General features: G+C 38.4%; 1 protein-coding gene across 7 annotated transcripts in view; it reads left to right on the top strand.

Moving 5' to 3' along the window:
- Sgce (sarcoglycan epsilon) overlaps nt 1–21,442 on the top strand; it is a 72,429-nt gene that overhangs the window by 21,160 nt on the left and 29,827 nt on the right. For all 7 annotated transcript variants that reach the window (XM_021188819.1, XM_021188825.1, XM_021188814.1 and 4 more), the window contains 4 exons: nt 6,036–6,158; nt 7,392–7,549; nt 13,935–14,007; nt 18,252–18,450. In XM_021188819.1, coding sequence (XP_021044478.1) covers nt 6,036–6,158; nt 7,392–7,549; nt 13,935–14,007; nt 18,252–18,450 — 553 coding nt within the window. The remainder of the gene's footprint in view (nt 1–6,035; nt 6,159–7,391; nt 7,550–13,934; nt 14,008–18,251; nt 18,451–21,442) is intronic.

The raw sequence follows: 21,442 nt of genomic DNA, 5'->3' as shown, positions 1-21,442 counted from the left end.
GAATTCATAAATTTATTAAGCTCTGGAAATCCCGAGATGAGTTATCTCGATTCAGAGAGCCAAAGGGATTCATCTCTCAGGCTGTTCCAATACATTGGGTATCGGCTCCTTGCCGTGCTGTTCACGCAGGGACTCCGAGTCTCAGAGAGATGGTTAAGCCTGTTAAAATTGTAATATGAAGGGGGAAAAAAAAAAGAGGAAATCTCCCCCCACACACACCCCGGTTAGCACTTAAAGTGCTTGATTTTCCGAATATTTATACCTAGTTGCTTAGGTCAAATTTTGTGTTTTAAACTGTATTAAGACAGGTGGCAGATCAGCACTCTATAGCTTGAGCATCTCTGAAAAATCCTATTCATAATCTTTATTTAATTTCCATTAAGTAGTACTTTCCATTAAGATAATGCTGTGCACAGTTGTAAATATCTAGTTATCTAGCCATATCATAGTCTTGTTTAAATAATTTGTCTCCAAAGTACCTTTGTGATAGTCCCCAAAGAATGAGTAACTTCACATCTTAAATTTGGACACTGATAAATTGAGATGCTTTTAAAAACAAACTTAGTTTGTCATAGAAAGGTATTCATTATAGTATCTTGATGTTTTTTAAATTGGTTAGATTACTCCTGCTAAGAGTAATGCTTAATCCACAAATCTGTGTTTAAATTATACAGTCTGTTTCCCACAGAGCAAACATGAAGTTATTTCACATAACAGCGTATGTTCATTTTGATTCGAAAACTCATGTATACATAGCATCTAGAATGAATTAAGATTTTCAATTGTGCACTTATTTATTTCTGACTCTGTTACATTGCACAGAGTTTATACTGCTTTTGCCTCAAGTAATGACCCTATCCCGGGGATATTAAGAGTCTATTCACGGGTGTGCGGCTTCAACTGGAAACCAGGAAACGCACCACAAAGGGGTCCTTGGGCGGCTAATGCTTCAAATGCTGTCTTCTGCTTTTTTCACATCTGGCAGAGCACGGTACACACGGAAACAGCACGTATCTCCTTTTAATTTATCACGCAGTCCTATCTTATTTGCTAGTCTGGCTTTTAAACCTGCAGCGGGTTAATAATTGCAAGCCTAAAAGGCGAGAGAAGCCGCTATAGAAAACATACTGATAGCAATGAGAAATGACAGCTGACAACTTGTCTACTGGGGGAAGAAAACAAAAAATCTATAAAACACACAACCTTAAAATGCATTAGCCTACTGGGACCCACTCGTGTGATTTGTAAATGACAGGCAGCCAAACAGTCCATACGGCCCCCTGTATGATAGAGCCGATTGTGGTAACTGATGTGAGAAATGATGATCTTACAGCATCACGAAAGAGGACCCACTGCTGCTACCTTAGGAACATTAGGCATCTATCTACATGCTCCATTCTCTGGGTTTATGGTAAACTGAGGTTTTACCCAATCCTCCTAAACCTCAAAAAGCAGAAAATGACCATATAAGTGGATCTTTTAAAGTCATCAATTTGTTGATGAAGAACCTATAAAAGACACATGCATATAATTTTTACCTTGCAAAGGCTAGTTGGACACACTTATTGACAATAATTCATGACATTCTTTTCAAAGATTGCAAAAGGAGACAGGTTTAAGATTAAACGTAGCTGGAACTTTCCGGCCTGACACTCAGTGTCTGTTTTATCTTTATGGCTGTGACCTTGTTCTTAATGATGCAGAAAAAAAGTCCGGTACGTGTTCTCTGGCCCCTCTGTAAAGATGGGGCGGCATGCGTGTCTGTTTACATTTCAGTGACGCTCTACACAGCCGTCGAGATGCTCTGTTAGAGGTTCTTCAGCAACGCAGTGCTTTCCAGACTTCGGTGTTTGAGAAGTATATCAATGTTTGCTTCTGTTTTCACTGTAAATGTGTGTAAAGTGCACACCGATGCAGAAGCTTATCTCTCCCTTCACGCAGAGAAAACATCTCTAACAGATTCTTAGCAGAGGAAGACAGGCCCAATTTAGGGAGCGTGAGGTCCCACTTTATTGCTACTGCCGTCAAGATCTATTATGTGATTCTCGGCTCACTACTGTCACATAATATAGAGCTGTTGAAATACCCTGACCTTTCTATATACCCTGTGACTAAAACATGCAATGAATACTTCTGTGAATAAGATTATGGCCATATGGCAAAGAGAAACATAGGAGCTTAGGGAGGGGAAAACATTAAAATCATTATTTTTTAATACTATTTTCCTTTTGGCTCTCCTTGATACAGACGCAAGATTTTTGTTTGTTTGCTTTTTTTTTTTTAACAAATAAATTATATTGTTTATGGCAATGCAATTTTAGAAGTCTTAATCTATACCACCATAAGCGTCTTTCCTATTGGAAGGTGATGGTTTTGTTGCACCATGGTTCAAACTCTTGCTTTAATTGTTTTGCCCACTTATGTTGCTAGATTGGAAGGGATTTAGCTACACACTGGCTCCAAGTTTCATTTGTATCCAGTGGCGTGTTTGCCAAGGTAATGGGCTTGCAGCTGCATAAGATCACAGAACGATGTAAGACAGGGAGAGGCCTGCCCCTGTGACCCTGGCTTGATTAGCACACTGCTGTACACATGTACGTTGTAAAGAGCTCAGGCCTTAGTGCTGTGGCTCCTTGGGGTGTTTACATGTCATTTTCTAGGCTCGTTATTAAGAAAAAAAAATCATGTGTTTCAAGTTTACAGTTTGTGGGTCGCACCTAGGCACATGCGAATGCAGCGTGTGTTAGCTTCAGGTGGCAGTCTCCGTGGGTAGTTTGTGCAGGCCGTATGAGTATTATTGTCATAGCTCATGCTTAGAAGAACAACCACCCAGGGCTTCAAATTCTCTGTGCCAGTTTGTTTCTGAAAAGAAGCATAGGTGTAAATACTGCCCAAATAGCCCCTCTTGAGGAGCTATTTGTTTTGCAAATAACAAAGGGACAGGAAATGGGCTCTTCTCTAAAATGTTGTGTGGGTGCCCATAATTTAAACCTGCCATACCAAAAGGAAGTATTATTTTCACAAACAAAACATAGTGGCTTAGTCATTTTCCATTTCTGGATGACGAGTGTGTCATACATCTGTATCATGTTTTTCTCGAGTGAATGGCATATATGCTTAAAGTGAAGCAGGCTTTACTGTGGAGTTGCCAAGGTAACTGACCAGCAAGGATGCAGTTCCGCAGATTGCAGAACGGCAATTGAGTACACATGAATAAAAACAATGTGTATGCCATCTTAAAGCCCGAGAGGGCGATGGTGGATTGTGGATTAACTCTGTACATTGAAGAAATGGTTTTTGTTTGTTTGTTTTGTTCTATGAGAATCTGAGGTGTTCTATACTAGTCACGGTGGGGTGATATGGAATGATAGGTACCCTTTAATGGGTTCATGTTAGGCTTTATGAGGGCTATATAGAAAATAGAATTATTTCACAGTATTATTTAGTGTGAGAAACATTTCTTTTTGCTTCGCAAGTTGACATATATCACTTTGCCATAGCAAACACTAAAAGAGGCTATTACTTTATGATGGAAATAGAGGATAGTAATCTACAGAATGCTATACCTTAAATTAAGTGTCATATATATTTAGCTCCCTTGCATGAGACCTGTGTCTGTCTTTGCACCGTCTTTGTGCTAGAATGTATTCATTCATTCCACAGGCGTCAATAAACCTATTTAAATATGTTCAACACTCCTCAAGGTATTAAAAAAAATGACAAGGAAAATAAAGCTCAGTATTGCACCACACCGTGTTTTTTTTTTTCTTTTCTTTTCTTTTTTTTTTTTTTTTTGTCTCTAGGAAGATTAATAAATCAGATAAGTTCAGAAGAGATTCATTTACATTATTCTAAGTATGCCAGTACTTTGGATAAAGGTGCAATCTGAAACTTTAACATTTTTAATATAGAGAAAAAATAACTTCTCAGCAGGAGTTTGAAACTCTCCATGATTTGATTCTTTCCTTCCCAGCTGTTTTCCTCCGACATGAACCCAGGAATTGTGCAAATCTGGCTCACTGTATCCTTTAAAGGGTCCCCACGTTACCCCAGTATGTTTCCATTGCTGAATGACCAAATCTCTGGTCATTTCTAGTGCCTGTCTCTGGGTTGTAAGCACCTACTATTAAGAAAAACATTAAATCTGTTAATTTTTTTCCAGATCTTTCTACAGTCAGCCCATCTTTCAAATTATTGCCAAAACGACTAAAACTCTGGGGTAATACCTAGTTCAGAAGATGCTGGTCTCTCAAACTGGATGGTAATCTTGTAGGAAGCAGGGATCTGGTCTCTTTAAAGGCTCCTCACATTTCTGAAACCTCTGATATTTTAGACACATTGTGATATTGAACTGGGGCAAAAAAAAAATCATATTACCATCCTTTTTTCATCTTGACAGTTTTTCTTCAATTCGGTGATCATTATTTGGAATGTGATCATCACTTCCCAACGTGAACAAATAGTCCTCGAGTAGAACCTGGCAATAAGAAACGCCAAGGGAAGCCTTTACATATTTCAGTGCCAAATGCATCAGTCTCTCTCTCTGCAAGCCTTGTTAAACTATCTTGGAGCTTCTATTGATTGATTGATGGATTTGGTTGCATGGCATTTTTGTTGTGGTTACTTTGTCTTGAGACGGGATCTTGCTCTGTGATCCAGGCTACACTGAACTTGTTCTGTAACCCAGCCTTGTCTTAAACTCAAAGCTATCTTCCTACCAGTCTCCTCCCGAGTGATAGAATTACAGGCGTGACCCACCACATCTGCCTGGCTATTCCACAGGCTTTGAAATGTTTTTAGTCCTCAAGTTATGAATACATAAAACTGTAAGCCAAATGTTTTAGTTCATTTTCTTTGGTGTGTGTATCTTGGGGGTGGTGGTGCAGCTATCCACAGAACATAAGGACAAATTTTCTCATGGGGAGAAACATTTTGTGGGAGTTCCCCCCCCCTTGGTTATTTATTTATTTATTTATTTAATACTAAAAACTTTACTGTAAGTGATTTGGCTACCTGGGGCTGTTAGCAAGTTTTTGAGCTTGGTGTGAGTAGTCTTACGGGTCCTGAGGTTAATTGCCACATTTACAAATCCATCAGTGACTAAAGGAAAGAAGTGGGCTGATATGGTTTATCAGTCTAAAAATTACATCTACTGGCCAATCGTGAAGCTAGAATCCCAGAAGGCATTACAGAGGTGGCAAAGGGTTGTGACAGTAATGTATTGGTGGAAATGATGATATCCGAGGAAAAACAAGAGGTAGAAACTAATCAAGCCAATTTGGCCATTTCTGTGCACTCACATCTTACATCCGAAGTCACAGGGAATCATGAAATGGGTTCCATTTCACCTAAAGAAGTGATTTGTGCAGAACTGTGTTGCGTAGTTGTCGCTGCTCATTTAGGAGGTAGCAGAGTGGGATAGATTGCACCATTTTAATTATTGGATGCCAAAAATTGGAAGACACGAAATAAAGTTATAGTTTCTTGGAAAGGTTTTGCTAATGCATGGAGAAAGTGGCACATCTTCCTAAGTATAAAATGAGTTACTGCATATTTCCAGATGAGAGTTTTATCGGCTTACTCGCTTCTATTTGGAAAGCTGTAGTACTTAATATTTTTAAAGTACTCTATGTATTTGCTTTTTAAAAAAGGGAAAAAGGAAAGCTGAAGTAATTATGAAATTTGTCAGTTCTTATTCAATGTATATTGTTGGTGATAGTTTTGAACAAAAAAAATCATCAAAGTGATATTTATGTCTTTATGCTTAATGGCAATTAAAAATACTAAACGTAGTATGTGTCATTTTATTTGTGTAGTATCTTAACGGTTTCTAAAACAACAAGTCGGTGAGTTTTCTTATGCTTTGTCCTAAAACTGTGTCCTTTTCCAGCAAATACGCACTAACGGTTCTCTGGTGTGTTAGTTTGGTTTTCTTGGCAATTTCTGCACGGCGAGATGCATCTCTGTAGTCTGTGCTCAGTTATCCAGGACAGTTTTCATTATTATCTGTCTCTTCTCTCCCCCCTTGCTTTCAGTGTACACTCTTTTCTCCAAGGTGCACGCTGACCGGAACGTGTACCCGTCTGCAGGTGTCCTCTTTGTTCATGTGTTGGAAAGAGAGTATTTTAAGGGTGAATTTCCACCTTATCCAAAGCCTGGTAGGTTCTCTGCTGGAAGGGAGAGGGGTTCAATATCTCTTTTTGTGTGATTTGCAGACCTGGATGATAGGAAATCAAATATGATTAAAACTGTTTAAAATGATGTGGATATATGAAAAATTGGTTGTGCAATCTTTCTCATTTTAAGATTTTTGCACTTTAGAATGCATATTTTTTGGAGTTTTAGTGTTGACCGTTAACATTGCTGCCTGGCAAATGATGTAGCTCCTAGTCACACAAAAATAATTATAGCTTCACCCAATTCTATACTATTTCTTAAATAACACACCGATTTCTTATTCTAGAAAAGTATACATTTGTTGTGTAAGAGAATGAAGTAAGGGATTAATTAACAGTGTTTTTAAAAGCTTTTACTATATGAAACAATTTGGTAAAACTTCATAATGTAATGATTAATTTTCATTCAAAGTAATCACAGTTTTTAAAACATATTTAATTCACTATTGATTTAAATGTGTTAATTTTGAATCATTACCAGCACTGTCACATTAGTGAAGATACAGAAAGAATAGTAAGGGAAAACATTAAGCTATAATTCTGAAGTAACAAAAATGACTTCTGAAAATTAAATCTTGGAAAAATAGGTGTTTAATATTAGAATTCATATAAATTTTTTTTGTGGGTTACATGAGGAATAACAGCTGTTTTTAATAGTTAAAAGGGTCTTTTCATCAATTACTTTAAAATTATTTTTTAAAGAGATTTGCAATTTTTATAAAATTATATGGCTAAGCTATTTGAGCAGCAATTGTTATGTGTAATAAAGGCATGTGCTTATGATAAATTATTATACCTTTATAATTATTTGACCACTCTAATATTTGAGTGATGTTCTTTGGAGATCTATGAAGGGAATGTCTCTCATTAGCTGGGGAATGAGCTTTGGGAGATATTTGTGAATGATAGTTGTTGTTTCACAGGTGAAACAATCCTGATGTGTTCTTCTCAAAATATTTCCAAGAAATTCATTTGAATCTACAATATTTATTAGCTCTCTAGACAATTTCAGCATCCAAAAGGGTTTCTTTTTTGTTTTGTGGATTCCTAAGTCAAATTTTCAGACGATTTTTGTTTGCATTTGTATATTTAGTCTGCTACAAATATGGAAAAAGAAAAACCTTTTTATTCCAATAGACTGTTTTGATTGAAATCACCAAAGAAACATGTATGGAAATAACTGTTTTTTGTCTTAATTCTGTGTTCCTTATCTAGGGGAGGTTAGTAATGATCCCATAACATTTAACACAAATTTAATGGGCTACCCAGATAGACCTGGATGGCTTCGATATATCCAAAGGACACCGTACAGTGATGGAGTCCTGTATGGGTCTCCAACAGCTGAAAACGTGGGGAAACCAACTATCATTGAGGTAAGTTATTTTGAACAAGTGACACTATGGTTTTGTAGCATTTGTTTTAAATGTTGAAATTAGAGTTACATGGCAGTGATTTTTAAGGTTATTTTTTAATATAGAAATATACTCATTAATTTTTAGACATGATATTCCTTTCTGTAAAGTTTGCTACTTCAACTTTTATATTAATGATGATAAACTAAATTAGTGAAAATATGAATGACACTTAAAAGAAATAGGTTAACATAGATTGTATCTTATAGAATTTATTTGTTCTATATATAAAAAATTATTTCAGTTCTTTATGTCTGTGTGCATGGGTGTGGGTGCACATGTGCATGGTGCATTTGTGGCAGCCAGAGAGGTCAACTTTCAGGAGTCTGTCCTTCCATTGCGTATGTCCTGAAGATCGTGTCTTCAGACTTGGCAGTTAAGTGCAATTTACTCACTGAGCCAAATTGCCAAGTCAGCTCTACATTTTTTTATTCAAATAAAATGCTTATTGAAATAAAGTCATTCACTAGAAATCTTAACATTGTGAACATTGTGGAAGGAGATTAGGGTAGGAAAGATGAAAGACAAGTGCAGTCAGCCATGTTTTATGGTCTTGGCCCTGAAGATCTGAGAAAGGCACGCTTTCCCAGTGCTGTAGTAACTGCTGTAATCAGAAGCTGCTGAGGAAACCAGTTCACACAATCAGGGAAGCCTACTTGGAGGAGGAAGCAGCCCTTCCAGATTTTGCAAATATGGTTTGAGGCTCTAGCTTAGTAGTAGAGAATGTGACAAGCAAATTCATCCCCAGCACTGAAAACCAAAACAAATCAATCACTCAGACAAAAAAACTAACATGCACAGATATAAACAAATACACTCACGGACATACATATAGACACANGCTGAGCATGAGTGTAATCTCTCATTTATTAGCATCCCTTGCGACCATACATACATATGTCTCTGTCTCTGTCTCTGTCTCTGTCTCTCTCTCTCACTCTCACACACACACTCACACACATACACACACACACACACACACACACACACACACACACACACACACACAGAGACACACCCAACATACACACCAACTCACCCCATATACACACATACAGACACCACACACACAAAACACATACACGAATACACACATACATATAGACAGACACACCCACATACCACCCCCCCACACACAGATACATACACAAATACACTCACGGACATACATATAGACACACCACACACACACAGACATACACACAGACACATACACACACACCCAACATATACACTGACTCACCCCATATACACACAAACAGACCCCACACACATACGTGAACACACACATACATATAGATACACACACATACCACACACACACACACAGATACGTACACACATACACACACATACATCTGCCCACACACAGATACAGCATATATATATATATATATATATATATATATATATATATATACACACACACACACACACCATATACACACAGAGAGAGACACCATGCACACACAACACATACACAAACGCACACATGCAGACAGACAGACACATACACACATACCACACATATGCATACACACAGATACACACCAAATACACACACACTAAGTACATAACACCCCACATACACATACCACACACATATACAAATACCACACATAGACACATACACAGAGATTCACAGATATACATACACACACAGACACACCCCCACAGACACAACCCATACACACACACACACACACAGATACACACCAAATACACACACACCAAATATACACCCCCCACACACATACACATACCACACATACTCAGAGACACACAGATATATATACACACACAGACACACACAGACACACACAGTCAGAAAGACAGACACACACACACACACACACACACATCCAAACAAATCAGGGAACTGGGAAAAAAGATATGCTCTCAAAAAGCTAAACATGTGGCTAGATGTTAGGGTGTATTCCAGCTGACAAGTGATAAGTGCTATCAGAGCTGCTAGGTAAATCCCCAAGAGCCCTGGAAGCAGGGTCCAGTTAGCTTGTAGTCTAAAGCCATCGTGAAGTTCTAATACACCAGTGTTTTCTAGTATCAAAACCATGATGGTAGCAATAAGTGGTAATTTAAATTAAATTAATACTTTAAAAAAAAAGTTATACTTAAAACATAAACGTGTCTCACTGTTGATCTGGGATCTGAAAACCGAGTTCAATTACTCTGCTAGAGCAGGAAGTTCTCTTAACTGCTGAGTCATTCCTCCAGGCCCTCTGCTGAACGCTTTTAAAACAAGGAATTGAAGAGACCTCCCTTAACCTGACAGGCTTTCCCCCAAAGAATAGCAAACATCATTTTCAGTGGGGAGCATTAGAGAAATGTCACTAAAATTCAGGAATGAAACCAGAATGGCATCCTCTATGTTTTATTATAGGATATATTGAAAGTCGTAGCTGGTGAAGGGAAGTACGTGGAACCAAATTCCTGATGATCTGAAAGAATGAAATTGAGCAGTCAGTAGTAGAAAGCCTATGGACTATTAAAATATTATGAAAGGCTAGCAATCAACTGTAGGATAAATATAAATGTGGTTATATCTCCGTACATGGATTAAAAAGTACTGACAAAATAGATATTTCAGAGGAGCATGCATTTTCAAAAGAGACAAAAATTATAAGGTACCAGGAATAAATATAACACAGAGTATGTAAATTTGCATAAATAGATGGTAATTTCAATAATAAAAAGATAGTATCATAACAGCATAATTTCCCCCTAATCTATGGATTCTGTACAATGCCGATATAGTTTCCAATGGATTTTTTAAATAGAATGTGACTGTTTCTAACATGTATGGGGAAAGCTATAGGCTAGACATAGCTAAGCCTTAATGAAGAGGGACAAAGGAAAAGTCTTTTCTCACGTGGGCGTCAGATGTCCATAAACCCGTGCTCACTGTCATAGAACGTCAGTGGTGTAGGAATGGACCAATGGGCTGAAGGAATGATAGCAAGGCCAGACAAAGACCATACAAGGAGTAATGATAGAAAATTGAAGAGTTAGTGCCACGGGTCATTGGGAAAGGAATGTCTCTTTCTTAACTAATGCTCAGAAAAACTGTTAGCTATTTGAACGTGATCCTTCATACTAGCCGCAGGTCCTTCATACCGAACTCCAAGCACAGATCTAGGTAGGTGAGGGATGAAATGTGAAAAACAGAATGTTGAACTATTATATAAAAATATGGAAGACTCTTCTGTTGACTTGGGGGTTGGACTGGTTTCTTAAGTATCACCTGAATACTTTTATTTGAGAGAAAAATATCTAATTTTCACTATAATATTTGTTAACTATTCATCCAAAGAGATTCTTGAAGAGACAGGCTGTAAAATTGGAGAAAATATTTTTGTTGCATGTGCCTGACAATAAGGCATCTGAAATAGGAAAAACAAAAAACAAAAACAAAACCCACAGTTCAATAAGAAAAAAAAAAGACGTTTTACTGAAAAAAAATCCATAAAGACCCATAAATCTAAGTAAGATGTCTGTTCTTACCAGTGATGAGGAACAGTTTTAATCAGGTCATAATGAGAACTTTACCCTCAGTGACATACACTGTAGGTGAATATGGGGGTTAGCATAACCACTGTGGGGAATCAATATCAAATAAGAGTCCTGAGTGAGTATTGGCGTACCCTGTCACTAAGCAGTCCCACTTCTAGGAAGATACACAACCTAGCAGCTTGCTAAAACTCACCCGAAGACGTGGATGGACACACTCTATATACTTTGTTCACAAAGCTGCACACTGGAAGTCCACAAAACAACAGACTCGAAAGGCTGTCAGCAAGAACCAGGTGAATAGATCGTGTGCCATGTTTATGTGGTTAATATTGAGAGCAAATGTCAACGGAGGCTTTCCCAGCAACATAGCTAAATGCTTTCAACAAAATGGGGGATTGAGCGATAGGGAGAGGGGCCAGGAGACTCCACGTGGATGGCATGTAGGTTACCAGCTTAATAGTGTTCCAAAGCAAGCAAACTAAGCAATGTATTTTAAGTCTACATGTATATTAAACAAAAGTACTTTAAGTCAATGAGATTTTAAACACCAGTTTCACTTCACAATTTCAATGACTGGAAGCGGCCTGACGTTAAGTCTGGCAAGCAGGCAAGTATGTCCAGGTGAATTCAACAATGATCAAGATGGTCTTGTAGGTTACCTCAGACAGGAAGTGTTAGCATCTGTAGCAAACAGTATGCTAAAATAAGTACTGACAGAAATTTAACACGACCTTTTGTAGACTACCAATATATCTACATAGGGTATTAAGCATAGGGATTTAATTTATTCTGCTATTAATTTGGTCAAGTTCTATATGTCTTAAGTTATATTTACTTTTAGAAATTTATGAATTAACCCACTCAGTAACTATATAGCTGAAATATTTAGAGTTTAAACATCTGAAACTGATTAGGCATTAGTTTAGAAACAGAAGGATCAAAACCAAAGCCTCCTTTCTCATGTTCTGAAGCCCTTCACATTTTTGCAGGAGGTAAAATTTGACTGAGGTCATTACAGTACTTAAATATCGTATTAGAAGTAAGAAAAGAGCTGGGCAGTGGTGGCTCACGCCTTTAATCCCAGCACACGGGAGGCAGAGGCAGGTGGATTTCTGAGTTCGAGGTCAGCCTGGTCTACAGAGTGAGTTCCAGGACAGCCAGGGTTATAGAGAGAAACTCTGTCTTGAAAAAAACCAAAAAAAAAAAAAAAAAAAAAATTCTTCCTCTTAATATGAAAATATTTTTCACTTCTCCCAGTGTGCTGAGATAAAAAAGCAAAATAACCAAAAAACAAAACAAAACAAAACACAGAGAAAGACAGACAGACAGACACATACAAAAGCCAACTTACTAGAGTTTACAAAACTTACAATAATGAAATATGTGACAACTAGGGAAGATTAGCCAAAAATATTGTTATTAATTTAAAATACCTATTATCTTTTCTGAGTCAAACTCTCACTGTAACAACACATTGGAGTAGACTAGTCATCTTTTCGTCCACTGAAAATATGATTATGATTATTTGGAGGAGTAAGTCAAATTAATTAATTAGCATGAAATAATTATGTATGTTAATAGGAGCAGGCTAAACTTTAATCATAAAAATTCCCAAGCTCAACTTATTATTTTTTTTCCATCTGCTTTCTTTACTTATGTTTGGTAACTAATCTTAAGGTTACTGTTTAATATGAGTCCCACTGATCATGTGTCTACAATGAAGGAGGTGGCAAATCTCATGGATTTTTGACAAGTTGGAGAGAGAGAAACTCCCTTAACTGTGGGTTGGTGTGCTGTTCAGAATAAATATTGCCAAAGGTTTGAAATTATTCATCCCCCTCATTCTGGTTCTCCCTGTTGTAACTTAGTTATCTCTGATGATTGTAAACCGCTTCTCTAGATGGTCCTATTGCTATGTCAACATCCTTGGTGCTTGTTCAGGGCACAGGGGGGCTCTTAGTAGGTGGAGCCAGTTTTCCTCTCCTCTTCTGTTTGATGTCACCTACAGCTGTGGTCACTCCAGAAACCTAACGCTGGGACTCTTAAGCCTCTGACACAGCCGTTTGGTTTTGTTGAGGTACTATGGATGGGTCTGCACCATTTAATGCCTGTTCCAAACTTAATCATGCCTTCCTTGAGTTCTGAGGCCGTGGCCTTTGCTTGGTCTGTCTGTTAGCTCTTTCTCAGTTGACTTGGATATAAGCCCCTGCCCCTGCAAATGTTTCCTCACATTTGACTGTATGAAAATACCGATTGGTGGTTTTGAGCATGTGCCTGAGTTTTATAGACTATGGTCCTTGATGCTTTACTCACACTGGGGTTTATTTTTATGTAATGAAGGGGCTACTTACATCTTTTGACAGGTTGTTGTGCTGTTTAACACGAAATGTAACCTAGGTCTGCTTGGTTTAAAGTATATGTGTGATGATTCCTAAATCAAATTTACCAGTACAGCCATAGCATGCTTAGTTTTTTGTTTTTTGTTTTTCTCAATCTTAGTACATCACCAAAAAGTCACTTCGTCCATTTTTTGGTGACGTGTGTACATTGTCCCCATGTGTCTAATGGCTTTCTACGAAAGAGTTTCTCTATTTAACCTTTTGTTTCGGCATGTTGAATAGACCTGGTTAACTAATTATTTTCCTATAATATTGCTAAAACTCTTAGGTTCCTATTGCTCAGGAAAGGAAATTTTCTAGGTATATCAACAAATAAGAAAAACAGAAAGGACAATAATTTATTTCTATCTTGTCTTTAATGAGTTGCATTTTACAGAACACTTCACACCCTAAACATGCCTTTCCTTTTCTAATAGATAACTGCCTACAATAGACGTACCTTTGAGACTGCAAGGCATAATTTGATAATTAATATAATGTCAGCAGAAGGTAAGTATGGAAAAATATGTCGGTAATTATTTCTTACTTATAAGAAGGGTTTCATTGTGTTTATAAACATACAGTATAATCATGGATTGTACAGTTGGTGTTCCAGTTGTAATTGATGACATACTAAAATGTAGGAAAGACATATAAGCCATTGGGGCTTTCTATAAAAATGGTGTGCTGTGGTGAAAACCAGGATAGTTCTTCAGCACATGCCTTGCTGCATCCGTGGGTGACATAAATACTAAGAGAGCTTCCCCTGGGTCGGGTCTAAAGCCTGGGAGTTAAGTCTAAGAACACATGGTAGTTATCAGATAGTTTCATATTTAACTTTAGAGTTGTAAATAGTAGCTTCACTTCAGGTAAAGATAAACTGAGCTTCGGGGACTTGAGGTACACAATTTGCTAATTAGCTAAATTCGCTTATTATGTCAGTAAATGTCAGAGTCTATCAACTACTTAGAGGAACATGCTCACTTTAGATGATTTCTTGAGGATGTTGAAGGCCAGGGACACAGGAAATAGTCTTGAAAATTATGCTCTCAAATATTTTGAACTCACAGAATAGGAAATGTTAGTGAGGCTATCAACTTGAGGGTCAGGGGAGAAGTTCATGGGAAGACAGCTGGGGAGGTATTATAGGGGGAGAGGGGAAAATATTACCACCCCATATCCAGAACTTGACGCTTAAATTGTTTTTTTCTAAGCTAGGATTTCTCTGGCTGTTCTGGAACTCGCTCTTGCCAACCAGGCTGGCCTTGAACTCATAGAGATCCACTTGTTGAGGCTTAAATATTAAGAAAGAGAAAATATTTTGGCTACCATTAGAAAATCTTGGGCTAATAATAATCTCTATACTTCTGCCAGTGAAGGTGTTGGCAGGAAGGGATAGAAAGGAAAAAATAGAAAAGATCTATCTTTTCCACTGAAATAAAGCAAAGAAGAGTATATGCTTTATCGGGACTTGCTGCTTCTGTTTATTGGTAGAAAACAAACAGGCAAACAAAAGGATTTTGCCTGAACCTAATACACAATAACTCAGTAAATCTGGGTTAAAACTTGCCCTTTGACGGTATAAAAGAAAGCACTATCTAGTAATTTGACAGTATGTACTTAGAGAAGACTGCTTGAAAACTTGAACCACCTTCTGTGGGTCTTTCCCTAGGTGTTTTAACAGTTCCAACTGTAGACAGCTACGTCAGGTTAAAATGTAAAGTGCTCTTTACAGACAGACCAAGTGCAAAGGCTGGCGTTATGGGCCTACCTCACATGCTTATTTAAGTACCCATAGCTTAGGGAGACTGATTCTGGGCTTAATTAGGATTAAATAGTTCTACCTAGCTTAAGATATTCCTTTAGAGTTGGGAACTCTAAGTGAGCAGAGTCATTGGTCTTTTCCTTCCCATTTGTGGGTTCATGGTTAAAGTCACCTACCTATTTAAAATATGGTGACTTTGGGCCCTTGAACCTTATAATTACCGGTTCAAGAGACCAAGTCTTTGTCAGATATGGTAGACTCGAAGACATCTCAGTCTAGGGTTGGACCGTCTCTCTCTCTCTCTCTCTCTCTCTCTCTCTCTCTCTCTCTCTCTCTCTCTCTCTCTCTCTCTCTCTCTCTCTCTCTCTCTCTCTCTCTCTCTCTCTCTCTCTCTCTCTCTAGCAGAGACTGTAGAAAGTGGGTGTTTAGAACCTATTCTAGGTGTTATTGTCACTCGGAGATCCATAGTCATGAAGTCCCTGATGTAAGAATGAGTACAACACAGCTGGAGGGTTGCAAGCACTAGGAATTGGTTCAGAGCTGTGTTAGTAAGGGAGCAAGAGAAGAGATATCTGAACTTCAGGCAGATCTGTTCCTCTTCTTTTCTACTTAAGGCTAAGTGACCGCCAAAGCAGTATGAAAACCACACAACTAAAAAGGTCACGAATCTGTCCTTGTCAGTCTGGACAAGACTCATATGCATTTGAGAATGAACATCTTTGAACATGGCCTTCACTCACACTATTTGTCCTGGATAAGGTTTAGGAAAAAAGAACAACAAAGTTGTAAATCAGAGTAACCATACTCAGCAACCCAGCTCTTCAGGCCAGGCCAGCTCTCTTCAGCTCCGAGTGACCGGATGAGAAATGAGTCATCCAGCCTCACGCAGCATGGTGCTCAAGGAGAGCACAGAGAGTGAATCCCTAAATTGGGTTTGGCACCTCAGAGGCCTGCCACCAATCCGTTGGCCTACTGTTCTCTTGGCCTCTTTGATTTCCAAATATAGCAAGCATGGGATTTCCCCAGAGTTAGAAAGCTCCTGTGACTCATTCTGGAGAGACCTGGCAATAGTTCTTGGCCCAGGAGATAGCAGGCAAGCTGCACAGACTAGAGCCCCAGAGGGATCCGGTTGCAACCACAGGCCTTGTAGTAGATTGCAGAAAGGGATCACTAAGTGTGGCTGACTGGACAACCACAGAGTGGTTATGTTCAGTGGTAGCATTGAATAAGATGGGTCGGGTGGGGTGGAGGTTTTCTGTGTTCTTCTGGAACCTTGATTGTAAAAAACATTTAGGAAAAAAAATGTACATGACATGTCATATATCCCAAACTATATATTCTATGATTTATAAATATTATTTCGTTTGCCACTGAGAAACTCTTGTTCCTCATGATTCATTTCTGTGACTATTTCTAGGCATGGGAAAGGTGTCACATCATTAAGGTACCATAGTATGTAAAAAGGAAATATGTTGGTATAGACTGTAAATTTATCTGCAAGAATGAGAATAAAGAGACCATATTTTAGAAGCCTAAAGATGGGCTGTGTGTTGAATGAATTTACAAAACCTTGAGCCAAATCAGTGCTTGCCGGAGAGGAGGGAAGGGGTTCATGAGTAGGAACTCACAGAGCTGTGTCCTTAGCAGTGGTCACCACCTGCTACTGGGCTCTGGAGAAAACCCTACAGCCAAATCTCTGGTATCTAGTGTCCATTAATATCAAAGAAGCTTCCAAGAAGGGGGTCATGAAGATGTCAGGTGCTTATGTATTTTTATCTTCCATACATGAAACAAGAGTAGATTAATTTACAGATTCATGAGTTTTGTTGAAATAAATTAGAGGATGTACATAGGATAATTTGTACTAGAGACACGAAGTCTGCTTAGAACTCATAAGTATTCATATAACCAATCTTTTCAAGTTAGAATTCGGGCTAGCATTTTAAAATTTCACAGGTTTTTGGCCATATGTTTGTAGTCTGATAAGCATGTTATAGACAAGGTTTTCTAGAGAAAAACTAGATGAAATAAATTCAAATTGCTGTGTGTTTCTGAATGTCTCTTAAGATAATTTTCCACTGAAAGTATAAGGGAAAATACAAGCCCCCAGTGACTTTCCTGCTGTTATAATCGACATGAATCTTCTTCATTGGTTCTATTTCATAGATGGCTATTAAATTAACTCATAATTGCAGAAATAGTATTGTATAAGAAGAAAACATTTTTAATTTTAAAAAAAATCACAAGAAAAATTGTTAGTTACACAAGATTAACACCTGAGAAAACTGAATTTTATTTTACGTTTATTTAAAATATACATTTAAAAAATTTAAGGAGATTTTTAGAGGAATTTTTTTGGAAGGAAACCCACCAGGAATTGGCTCCTAGATACCTTTGGCTACTCAAATCTGGAAAACCTCAAATCCCCTAGATGAAATGGCATCATGTTTACATATGACCTGCATACATCCTCCCATATGTGCACCATCTAGGTGTAGGTGACATGTTCTTTAGGGGATGATGACGTACCTATTGAGTAGGTATATTGAGTATATATTGAGTATATATATTGAGTTTGAGTATATATATATATATATATATATATATATATATATATATATATAGAGAGAGAGAGAGAGAGAGAATGAGGTGTCACACTATGTACCTCTAGCTGTCCTGGAACTCATTGTGTAGACTAGGCTGACTTCCAAGATCTCACAGAGATCTTCCTGCCTCTGCCTTCTGAGTACCAGGATTAGGGGTGTGCACCAATGCACCCCCAATCAGACAAAACTTTTTAAGGATGATTTGGGAGTCACAGTTTGTTTAATCCATGCACCTGGACCCATGTGGCTGGAGATCTGGTTGTTCTGTTCTGGGTGCTGTGTCCTGCTAGGACCATGAAAGCATTCAACACACAGCTCAAAGTGTTCTCTTTAAGAGAGGCTGCTTCATTGAAGATCTGCATATCTCTTTTCATCAACACCAGAATTCCCGTTGCCATATCAAGCAGAATTCTTCATCAAAAATATGAATGTGGAAGAAATGTTGGCCAGCGAGGTTCTTGGAGACTTTCTTGGGGCTGTAAAAAATGTGTGGCAGCCGGAGCGCCTCAACGCCATAAACATCACGTCAGCCCTAGACAGGGGCGGCAGGGTTCCGCTTCCTATTAATGACATGAAGGAGGGGTAAGACAGCCTTCATCTCGCGCCTTAAATGGGGGGTTCTTAAGTATGGTGACTTTATCAAACTTATTATAGATGGAAGATAGCCTATTGCATTTTTCTTTTTAATAAGAAATGGATATTGTGGAGATAGGAACTTATAAGCAATTTTCCATATTGACAAAGAGATAGTATCAACAGTTCCTTCAATCACCGTACCAGGGTCCTGTGAATCTAATTGTAGATCAGAACTGACACCATAAATTATAGTACTAAGCCTTTTGTACCTTCGGAGACAAGCTGATTATTTAGAGCCATGCATTTCAAAGGAAATTGATGCCCAGTTATCAGCTGGAGGACTCTCTGCCTGCCCAAGCTTTATTCTAGGAAACTATTTCTTCGCCTTTCACATTCTTTCCACCATGTGTCCGTGGCTGATGGCCGAAGTGCATTTGAAACCCATGCCCGTGACACGGGAGCCAAAAGCTTGGCCTTGTCACTCACAGGCTGGGTGACATTGCACAAATGTGGAACCCCTCTAGGCCTCACCTTCCTTCTCTGAACCACTGGAGCTGACATTCTCTCTCAGGCTCCTGAAAGTGGTTAAATGAGACAGTGCATTTGAAATGGATATGTCAACTCTCAAGCCATGCCAGAGTGTGACCTGTGTAAATAAAAACACCCCTGTTGGGAGAATTGAAAGCCCCGGTGTCAGTATTATACCAAACTTTCATCTCTAATTTCTTATCTGTAGGTTGATGGACAATTGCTTCTCGCTCAATCCTGCAAAAGCACAGTCTGTGGCATAAATCACCGTTTGCTGCACATACCCCCCCCCAACTCTCCCTTCTCCCATAATCCTGGTAACACTACTTTGCAGGTGATATCTAGAATTAACCAGGATAACTGGATTCATAAGAATCAGATTTCAGGGCAGCTTAATGGAGAACTTGTTTGGAAATAACAGAAAAGATCCCGAATACACATAAATGAAAGTCTGAGAGAGTAGGCAGCAGAGGGGCAGAGGAAGGCAGTGATCTGTGAAGTTCACTTAACATTGCAGAATTAAGTTTTATCTTGAATGGTATAGCAATGGATTTTGAAGTCAGCCAAGCACACGTACGAGAGCTTTGAGGAAAGTGGCGGGCTTATCTCTTGTCTAAGTGCTGGTTGGCTGTCTGTATGAAACTTAGCTCTAGAGCTTAAATTTCCACTGTGGAGTTCCACTGTGGAGCTCTTTCTCACCAAGTAAATTAAAAAGCATAACCGTGGAAAAGGGTGAGTGGGAGGGTCCCCTGAAAACACTCTCCCAGTATACGCTCCCTTTTCAACAGTTCCCTTAACACATTCCAAGATGATTGTTAAAACAAAGGCCAGCAAGCATTTAGAAGCAACAGTGTGAGGGCCAGCCCTGATTGCTGTGTCTTCTCTGAGCGCACCCCTTCTCCAATCAGTAAAGCACGCCCTCACATTAAGATGTGAGCTCAACTTAATTCTATTAAGCATCTCCGTAACCCAAACACTAACCCGAAGCAGAACTTTCCAACTATGCCCACTCTGAGAATGACTGGTAAAGTGTCATTTAAAATGTACACGATAGATAGGTTTCTGGCCTTGGATAGCCTCTAGAGATTTTGAGTATTTGAGCTGGGCCTGAGCATGTGACTCTAAATTAAGAACAGGATCTTGGCCCTCCAAGTCCTTGATGAGAGTTCAGTCATTAGCTAGCTGTCTGCAGCACCTGCTTGTGGGTAGTCTACCCTGTCAGCTATTTGAGAGAACCCTCCCCGTGGCATTGATTTAGACTCTTGTCTCAGATCCCTGCCCAACTTGAAATGCTTTCCACGAGCTTTAATTTAACGTTAAGCCTTAACCTTTGCACAGTATGCATAGGAGAAGGCTTTTTAAAATAGTGTTTCTATAAATTGTACCTAAGGCCAGCCCTGTTCCTCCAAAATCTCCATGCAAGTTCCAGGGGAATCGGGTCCCACTTGAATTATAATTGCAGGAGAAAAGTGTGTCTCTAGGAATGGTTTTGTGTATTTTCTTTAGTTGTCATATAAAGTTGTGGTAACCAAGTCTCTTTACCCACGTTGCCTTATTAGAAGTAAATCCCACAGTTTTCTCAGTGCTATGGCTTGCTTTTTAATGATATATAGTGTATATATGTAATTCATTTAATACTCTTTTAAATGATGTATATTGTGCATGCGTAATGCACTTATTACATTTTTAAGTGATATATAGTGTTTATATGTAATTCACTTAATATACTTTTTGCTTTTGCCTTAAAAAAATCATGAGCTCTAAATATACTCAAAATGAAATATAGAAAATATAAACAGTGAAAGACTGATTTAGCCAAGGAATTTCAGATATTGCTTTTCTATAATCTTATTTAAAAAAATAATGTGTATGCTTCGGTAATAGTAATTAAGAAACTAATGAATGTGTTCTCACAATACTTAACATAAATCGTGCTCCAAGATTTAAAGGAAAAAATAAAGATCTTTGTGATATATATATATATATATATATATATATATATATGCTCATGGCAGCCACAAACTACTGATGACATATTACTTTTCTGTTCTTGTTCTTGGTATGTGTAGTGACATAGCCAACAGGTGGCTTAGAGTCGTTCATAGGAGAAGACTCTTTTATGTCAATCTACAGCCCAAAGTGCCATTAAATGCCAGGCAGTAGAGCCCACTGGGCAACTCCTTCGTGATGAGCATTTTCGCATCTCTACAGCACTTGCTGACAGCTTTCAAGCTTCTTCTAAATCGAACAGAAAACAATTATAAAGATTTACTTCAAAGCGAGTAAGCTTCTGCAAAGGAAGGCTGAGCCCTCCGAAAAGATTAATTTTCACTTGCCAGACTCGAGACCCCAAGGCAACTGTGCGTGGACTCGGTGCTGCTTTTGCTCCTGACATAGAGCCAAGGGCTAAGGACTCATAGATGTATTTAGCCTGGGATAAAGCTGGTGGAAAGAAGAGCGGGGTCATATT

Source organism: Mus pahari, chromosome 2 (genome assembly GCF_900095145.1).
Source record: "Mus pahari chromosome 2, PAHARI_EIJ_v1.1, whole genome shotgun sequence".
NCBI lineage: Eukaryota > Metazoa > Chordata > Mammalia > Rodentia > Muridae > Mus > Mus pahari.
The sequence above is the reverse complement of the archived record's forward strand: the minus strand, read 5'-3'. Positions and strand labels throughout refer to the sequence as shown.